Genomic DNA, 9,018 nt, shown 5'->3' with positions numbered 1-9,018 from the left:
CTCCTATTCTAATGGTTTTTGACAACTAAGAGTAATGGTGTCCTGTATCTCCTTACCCTTCTAAAAAGAACACACCATGTAAATATACAGTTCTGCAATATAACTCTCCTATGTAAAGGGACCAGTGGAGAATACATATGAAAGTAAGTACTTTAATATGCATTCTTCAATCTGTGCTTACCTAGGACTGTTGAGTATACCATATGGGTGCAGGCAGCCTGAGATGTGTTCTGTAAAGTTACCGGGGGGCGAGGAAAGAAGTAAATGCATTTACTGTGTTCTGCATAATCCCCCATGCATTTGAAAGGGGGACCACATGAAAATTTAAAGGGACCACTCAGCTATGATATTAAAGTACTTATGATGGGTGGAGGGAGTTATGCGTCTGGTATGCTGTTGAGGACAGCTCTCAGGATTTGTGGTCTCCTTTTACTCTTAGAAAGGGGCAAGCAGGGCTCCTGCTCTCCATCATACAGATTGTACAGTGCTACGGGGTATGATGGCGCTATATAAAACAATAAATACAAATAATCATGCTTGTGGTCTCTGCATCACTGATAGAAACAGAGCACTGGGGTATTGTATCTGAGCAGTCTGCTTCACTCCTAACTAGAGAAACCAGCGTGAGCAGTAAGCAAGGGCACTGCGGGACCCTCCTGAGTGCAGGAGCCCCACTTGCCTATAGTTGTTAACCTTTGTATACATGGAGGTAGGTCCAAAGTCGACGTTAGTAATCTTTTGTGTCTTTGTTGGTTTTTTCCACAGTGTTACTTTCTACCATTTTCACCAACTTCTAGTCAACATTAAAACTAAAGCGTTAACAGAAGGGATTAAATATTAAACTACAGTATATTACGAATAACAAATATTTATTGTGTGTGAGCCATTTGGGGATAAAACAAAGTTATTTGCAAAGGCGTACTCACGCCTTGTGATTACTAACGATACTTATTGGTTAAATACGGGTTATTAACTGTGCTGGGTAGCTCATATATGTATGTGTGTGTGTATGTTTGTATATGTGTGTATGTGTATATATATTATACACATACTCACAAGGGCAAGTCTCAGTTTTCCTTCTGTACCAATATGTTTTTTACATGTGTTCAACTCTCCCTGTTGTAATATTGTTGGTGCACTATAAATAATTGCAGTGTAATGATTAACTCTAATAAACCATGATTGGAAGCATTGTTGTTTTGTCTGCAGTAAAGTGCCCTGGATTCTATGCAAAATGTATTCTTGTAGAGTGTACCTTTAAGCAAAATGCCTACATTGTTTGCATATTAAATGCTAGATATGTCTTTTATAACCATCCTTTCTATATATATATTCTGTTAATAAATGGTCATATGCCTCTTTTTGGTTTTTTTCTTAATTATTATTATTATTTTGATACTTTTTAGTGGCCTCATTGGTCGCAGCTGGGCCATGGTGTTTGCGAGCGGAGGCTTTACAGTGACACTTTATGACATTGTGAAAGAGCAGGTCGCAGCTGCTTTGGAAGATATAAGGTATGTAGTACACGTTTCAATAAATGATTCACTGTCCCATGTTATGTTAGACTTTAGATTTTAATTGGTGTGACCAGATATCCCAGTGGGCGGACTGGCACCTTTAGTCCAAGGGGCGAGTAAAGCCAAGTTTCGATCTTAGGCACCGACATACTCGCTCTTACCTAGTCCCTGTGAGCTGCGCTACTGCTGTGCAGTCCACATAGTGTGGTCTTGCTTGACCTCACTGTGCTCCATCCTTTCCTGGCAAGCTGGCCAAAGTCAGTGCAGCAATGTTTGAAGAATTTGTACGGACCCAGGGCATTTACCCCCCTCCCTGGTGAACACACCCCTGGGGGTCCCAATCCTTACAGAACAATTCCTACTCCTCCCAGACCTGCCCCCTCTTCACTTTGGAAGCCTATTGGTAAATTTTATATTTAATTTCTTTTAACCCATTCAGTGTCTACCAAAATATATGTTACATGGTTGGCAACGTTGACCCACTAGCTCATGTGGTCTCTATACGCGCATAAAGGAAATGAACTGATTAGCAACTTCCCATTGGAACATGCACATGTTTAACTGTACATAGAATTTAACTTGGAACCATGTGGCCCTAATCTGCCTGTTTTTTCCCTGATGTACAGACGTGAGGTTTAATTGGCCCTTGTTCTCATCTCGTAGATTCATTCTCATGCACATAACTTGCAGAAGGAATTGTACATGAGATTACAAAAACTTTCTTGGTTTTTTTTTTTTTTTTTTTACACATTCACAGTAATAATTATGTATTTTTATGGTTTTAAAAGAAGACCCTACTTGTCCTGGAAAAAGTGATGTGTCTGTGTGGGTATTTCCAACATGGAAAAGGAAAATCATGATTTGAAAGTATATAAAAAAAAAAAAGATTTTGGAATTTAGGGTAGGATAACCTTTGGCTCTGATGTAGTTACGGCAAATGACCAGCGCTATCAAGGGCTGCATTTTAATCACTTTATTTTATCCTGTTAGCCACATGTCCTGCTTCAATGTAGTCAAACCATGCCTGAGAAAATAGGTGAACAGCGCCATCTATGGGAAAACAGAGGACATTTTATGATTTTGTAAAAAATATATGATATATATATATATATATATATATATATGATCTGTATCGCCTTTTGATCTGTGGACTTTGTAATTTAATTGCCAACTGGTTTCCATTATACTTTATAGTAGCAGTTACAACAGATACATTTTAGTTAATTAATATGTCAAGAGAATTGCGCCCCAGTAAGATGTCCTCAGACCTTTCAATTACAATATAACCACCAACCCAGCTGTGCAAATGCTGTAAATATGTTAAACTATATACATATATAATTACAGAGTTTAAAGCGATATTGAGTCCAAAGGGTGGGGGGACTCTGTGTTCCCCTGGACGAGTGCACGGGCTCTGGTCATCTTCCTGTTTTACTTTGTGGTTATGATGATAGTCGAGCCCATGAGGGAAGGAAAAAGATGAGAACACACAGCAAGAATAAATTGTTGTGAACATCTTTATTCTGTGTAGGTTCAATTTCAGGATAAGGTTAATGGCAGGATTGGTTCTTGGAATAAAACTTTCCATGTAGCTCACTGTTGACAGATCTTATCTCCCCAACCCCGATTCAGATCAATACATGTTTAGTTACTGTGGTTAAAAGCAACAGGAGGGTGCCATGTAATTTGTACTCTGCTTTCTAAAGTTGACACCTCTTTCTATTGATCTGGTTTATCTATGTTTATATTCAACACTGGAATGGATGAAACTTTTGGCTATTGTGTAACCTCATAGCTGAGGTAGATCTGCTGCCATCTTCTCAAAAGGCTCATATGTCAGAAAGTGAAGGTGTGTGCAATGGCTCATCCTGTCCTAGGCTCTGCCATGGTCCAGGGGAGGGGGCAGGTCCTGTGCTGGATTACTAGGGGCAAATTGCCCTGTAGGGCAATTGGCTCCTGGTACCACTCACTCGATACTCCCTTGTAACCATCCCGCTTGACCTACTGAGGTCTTTGTAGCTTTCTCTCTCCCATACCTGGCCCTCAGAGCAGCAGATGCATGGTGTGAATCCCTGACTAGCAGTAGGTCCTGGAGTTGGCTGGGCAGCTGCCCTTGGTCAGGCCTAGAGCAGCAGCCCCCTTATATGTATGTATTTATTTTAATGCAACTGAAAAACAATTACATTTGTGAGACACTTCTAAACACCAAATGTTCCGAGCTCCAAGAAAATGGGCATCATTGGAGGAAAGACGGGAGGTATTCATAATTGTAGCTTCAGTTCACATATAGAAAAGATACAAAAATACACCAAAGACTGTTCTCAGGTCAAAATGATCACACCTGACTTACATGAAGGGCGATGTTGGAGAGCTTTCTGAAATTATACTTTATTAATTCTGTTTTCTTATTTTTAGCTTATGGCTGATTATTTTTTTTTTATGATTTTGCAAAACTGCCTTTTTGAATTTTCTTTCTTTTTCTCAGAAAGCAGATGGAGGAACTAAAGAAATCCGGAATGCTCAGAGGAACGCTCAGTGTCGATGAACAAATGTCCCTAATTAGTGGCTGCAGTGACTTAAAAACAGCTTTAGAGGACGCTATATACATTCAAGTAAGACATGTATCCAATAATTAACTGTAATCCAGTTCTAAAAACAAATGAAAGCAGACTTGAATTGTAGTCTGGAACTGCAATGTATATTATAGAAGGCAGTTTGATTTTACGTTCTGTTTTAAAGCAAACAGGCAACAGAAAAAAATCTCAAATATTTTCTATTTATTTGGCTTGTTTAATATAGTTTCCTACAGAAACACACTAGTAGTTAACTTGCACATTGTAAAGATCCCTTACTTCTATAATGTTTTGAGATATTTTTAATGATCCTGTACTTAATGCTATGCACTGTGTTGTCTGGCTCAGTAGCTGACCGTAGTTAAAGGGACCGTTTTTAAAGGGACAGAGTTTTGATTGCCACCGCCACACCAGAATGTCAGTGGTGTTTCTAGGTTGTGTCTAAGCTGTAGTCTCCTCAGGCAACAAAGCCAGAAATGCTCTTTCCAGTGCATTTTTAACTGAGAAAATCCAGAATTCCAGGCCATTTTGATAACTGGCACAACTTTATCACAATTATATAACATAACCACCTGCACCCTGTTCTTTTCTTGCTTTTGTCTTCCAAGCAGTAGTTTTTAGAGCTGTCTACTGGGAACTATTTAATAAATGTTGAGTTGTCCCAATCTTGCCTCCCTTTTTTTCACTCTGCTTTCATCAAATGGGACAGTGATTTAATAGGGAAGAGCAGTCATGCAGATTGGGAGATGCCAAGATGATGGTACTTTTTATTTGCCTAACGATTTGAAGGATTTTGTTCTGTAAATATGTCATATATATACTGAACCGTAACCTTTTGAATTCTCATTAGTGTTTTGGACCTTTACTATGTTTCCGTTTCTAAAAGACATTTCATTTACTGGTCATCTACAGTTAAAAAAAATAAATAAAAAAAAGTTAGCAAAAGTACATTTATGGAGCAATGAACGATAACCCAAACGTTAAGAGCTGTCTGAGGTGTTACACGCTCTCCTATCGCAGGGCGCCTCCACTCACAATACCCCCTGTGTTCTTTTCCTTCTCCTGGCACAATGTCCCATTTGGTAGACCGACTACACTTTTAAGACGAAAACAGGGAACATTTTTTTTAAACACATCATTTATGTGATTCCTGGTCGGCACGGGGGGCCTGAACACCTTAGGCTGCCCCTGATCCCCTATCCTGTGTGTGTGCCATGAGGTCTCATGCGGAGTCACGTTAGGGTCAGAAGGAGTTAAGGACGCACTCTGACAGTGTCCTCCTAATTTGTAGAACCAGTACAGAAAGTAATTTTGTTTCTTTGTGGTGGTTTTTAGAGTTGAGTGGAGGGCGTGATTGTATGCCGGGGAGTGGGGGACCAAGCACATGCTTTCCCAGGGTGCAATCATTATTAAAGGCGGCCCTGCCTCCTGTGTGCATGTGTGGAAGGCACTTTTGTGCTACTGATTGGCTGCTTCAAGCAGCCAATCAGTGGAGCAAAACATTGGACCACAGAGGGGGCAGGCAGCTGTAACTATGGAGCTGCAGCTTCTACCTAAGGTAAGTAATAGTTATAAAAACTGGGGGGCTAAACGGGGGGGCTGTCCCCTGAACATCTACATTTTTGACACATTAAATACATATGTTTCTGGCAGCTCCTATAACAAAGAAAATCCCAAATATACTGGACAGAAACCCAGTTTTCCTGGCTGTTTCTCGCAATATTTTTATTGTCGGCAGTCTTTGCGTTATTGGACGCTCATTTGTAATATGTACACGTATATTGTGTATTTTCCTTTCCTCTTGTCTACTTAATCATGGAATTCAGTCAGACGACAATGGAAACCATTTGTTCATGTAAATGGTCTCCAGTAATTAGAGTCTCCCCTTTAGAGTGTCAGGTAATGGAGAAGATTATAACGCATTAGCTGGAGTCTAAAGGTTCATGAGACGTGTCTGTAAATGCCACAGACCTGTTTTAATAAAAGGAAAAATCAGCCCAAATCCTTCTCCGCAGCTAATTTATTTGTTACTAAGGTGTGGTTTAAGTGCCAAAAATCACTGCTGTTCCCAGATATTTTCTTTTATGTTTATTATGCTGCTCATTCCCGCTGACAGTTTTGCCTGGAATATGTTATTACTTGACTGCATCCCTTTAAACTACAAAAGCCATGTTTCACGAGGCTTGGGACAACTCCCTTCCCCTTTTAACTCTTTGAGGTCCAGGGAGATGAACAATTAATTGCCTTGTTAACCCCACACTCAGGCCTTTTCCTTTTTAAAGGGTTACAATAATTCCAACACTATTAATTACTCACAAATACTGTTATTTTTTTGCATTTTTTTGAATGTCATATTGTCCTGAACATTAGCTGTCCATATTATAAGCTAGGCTCATATATGATGCATTTGGATATGAAAACTTGACTTTTATGATGTTTGGTGTTTTGTTTTTTTTTGTAGACTACATGCCATTTAAACGGACCATACTTTATATGGGGAAAAAGTGGGGCTTATTTGGACCCTAATATGGTAATCAGACGTGTACTTAACCCTAGGGATGCCAGCGCCATTATTGGATCACTGGGTTTAAAGGCTGCCATCATTGTCATATGGCTTTAATATATGCACCCATTATTGTCTTTATTAAGTCAACCCTCTGTGTCAGTATTTTGCAGATGAAAGGTTGTGTTTCGAAGATGAAAGGTTCTATTACTAATGAAGAAAATGTTCATTCATGGGGCTAGGTAGCCATGGTGCCCAACTTTTTGTTCAACTTATATGAATTAAAACTATTTGCTATTATACTTTCACGTACAATATCAACAAAGAGCAGTTTTTATAGTTATAGTGAATGGCTGTGGAGTAAAGGCCCTTTATTTCATTTATTTTTTTTGCTGTCTAGTTTCATGTTGAGATGAGGCCATAAGTCATCTTCAGCCACGAATGCCCAGGGCACTTCCTCATGGCAGCCAGTAAATGACTCAATTTGGAATTCAACACAGCTACTGTATGAAAATATCTTCTACTAAAATGGAAACTTTCAACCAAGTACAGTAAAAGTGTGGGAATTTATTGCAAAGAAAGAGCAATTGTTTTATGACAGAGGGAGCAAAGCTTAGATATTGTTTTGAGTACAGCTTTGATGGATGAGTGGTGGTACACTCCTGGGTATAAGGCTGTTTCAAATCTGGCGCTACTTACAGGCAGCCAGTTGGGCTACGAGGTGCACCACCACCAGGTTCTTCCTATACTGGCAAACAAGTGCATGTAGGTGGGGGGATCAAATATTTAGTAGGCACTGGAAGCAAGGCTGGCCCTGGATGGATTTTTGGTAGGACCTTAAGCACACAGACTACTGCCACCCAAACAATGAGTCTCGTTAATGTAAATGTCGGCTCTGCATCATGGGATCTGTAGCCGAGGGTACATTTTAATGTGGTAATGGAGTTTTAGCATGCACGGGATCCTTCCCAACAGGGTTCCCTTTCTTAGAACTTCCAGTGGAGCTTGACGAGCTGCGGTAGTCTGTTTTCTAGATGCAGCTGGCATTGTGATGATATATTCTGCCGATCTAACAAAATGTATTTTTTTGCACTTTTAGCATAGTATAGTAGGTTGCAGTCCATCAAGTTCTGGCATTGTGATGATATATTCTGCCGATCTAACAAAATGTATTTTTTTGCACTTTTAGCATAGTATAGTAGGTTGCAGTCCATCAAGTTCAACCTTTCACACGTACATAGTTTTAAAGTGGATCCAAAAGAAGGCAAAAAAAACCCTACTTAGTGGCAATCAGATTACTCCCTGGATCAACTTTCTAATACTACTGTCCTTTTAAAAGTTGTAGCCCTTTATGTTATGCTTAACCAGAAAAGCACCCAGCCCTTTCTTAAAAATATCCACAGAGTTAGATAACACAACATCCATAGGCAGAGAGTTCCATATTCTTATTGTTCTTACTGTGAAGAACCCTTTCCTATGCTGATGGTGAGCTCTCCTTTCCTCAAGTCTCAACCGATGACCCTGTGTCTTTTGTAGAGACCTCTTGGTGAATAGATCACCGGAGAGCTGTTTATACCTTGTATGTATTTGTACAATGGGATCGGATCCCCTCTTAGATGTCTCTTTTCAAGTGAAAACAAGTTAATTTTTTCTAGTCTTGCTTTATAACTAAAATTCTTCATTCCTCTAATTAACTTTGTAGCCCGCCTCTGCACTTTCTCCAGCTCTATAACATCCTTCTTAAAAACTGGTGCCCAAAATTGCACTGCATATTCAAGGTGAGGCCTTACTATTGCTTTATAAAGAGGTAAAATTATATTTTCATCTCGTTATGCATGCCAATATCTTACTGGCTTTTGCAACCGCTGACTGGCACTGCACTTTATTGCTAAGTCTATGGTCTACAATTATAGACCATAGACTTCTCATTTTCTGCTTTTCCCAACGCAATGCCCTTAAGGGTGTAAATTGCGTGCTTATTTTTGTTAGATTGAGGTGCCTCAGGCAGGACATAAACCCTTCATAAAAATCAAAATACCATGCACAGCCAAAATATTTATCATTTTCTTAATGCCAATGTTTTGACCAAAAGGTCTTTAACAGGGCAAAGAACAAAAATACGAGGGGGGGGGAGGGGGGCCAAAACAGGAGTTGTTATCTTTTGTGGATGTTGCAGGGATGGAGAGCTTTGATTAATTTTTGAGTCTTATCGTATGTGATGAGAGAATAATGTTCCATTTGCTTAGAAACATTCACACGGATTTCATAGTGTCTACTACCCCCAGTACTCCTGCCTATGGTTACGAGAAGTTCTCTATTTTTGTTAAAATTTTTAGAATTTTCCAAAGCTGGATCTGCTGCATTCCATTTTTAGCCGGTTCAGAGCCATCCTACACTGTTTTTTTAAAAAAAACAAAACTTTTTT

General features: G+C 39.5%; 1 protein-coding gene across 1 annotated transcript in view; it reads left to right on the top strand.

Annotated features, from left to right (window-relative positions):
- The first annotated feature begins 1,344 nt into the window (after window positions 1-1,344).
- LOC149288940 (lambda-crystallin-like) overlaps window positions 1,345-9,018 on the top strand; it is a 52,498-nt gene continuing 44,824 nt past the window's right edge. Inside the window, exons 1-2 of the mRNA XM_089491196.1 lie at window positions 1,345-1,514; window positions 4,003-4,129. Coding sequence (XP_089347322.1) covers window positions 1,345-1,514; window positions 4,003-4,129 — 297 coding nt within the window. The remainder of the gene's footprint in view (window positions 1,515-4,002; window positions 4,130-9,018) is intronic.

This window comes from Sceloporus occidentalis, unplaced genomic scaffold (assembly GCF_023333645.1).
Source record: "Sceloporus occidentalis isolate IW3139 unplaced genomic scaffold, rSceOcc1.0.p SCAF_49, whole genome shotgun sequence".
NCBI lineage: Eukaryota > Metazoa > Chordata > Lepidosauria > Squamata > Phrynosomatidae > Sceloporus > Sceloporus occidentalis.
This window is presented reverse-complemented; position numbering and strand designations above follow the sequence as displayed.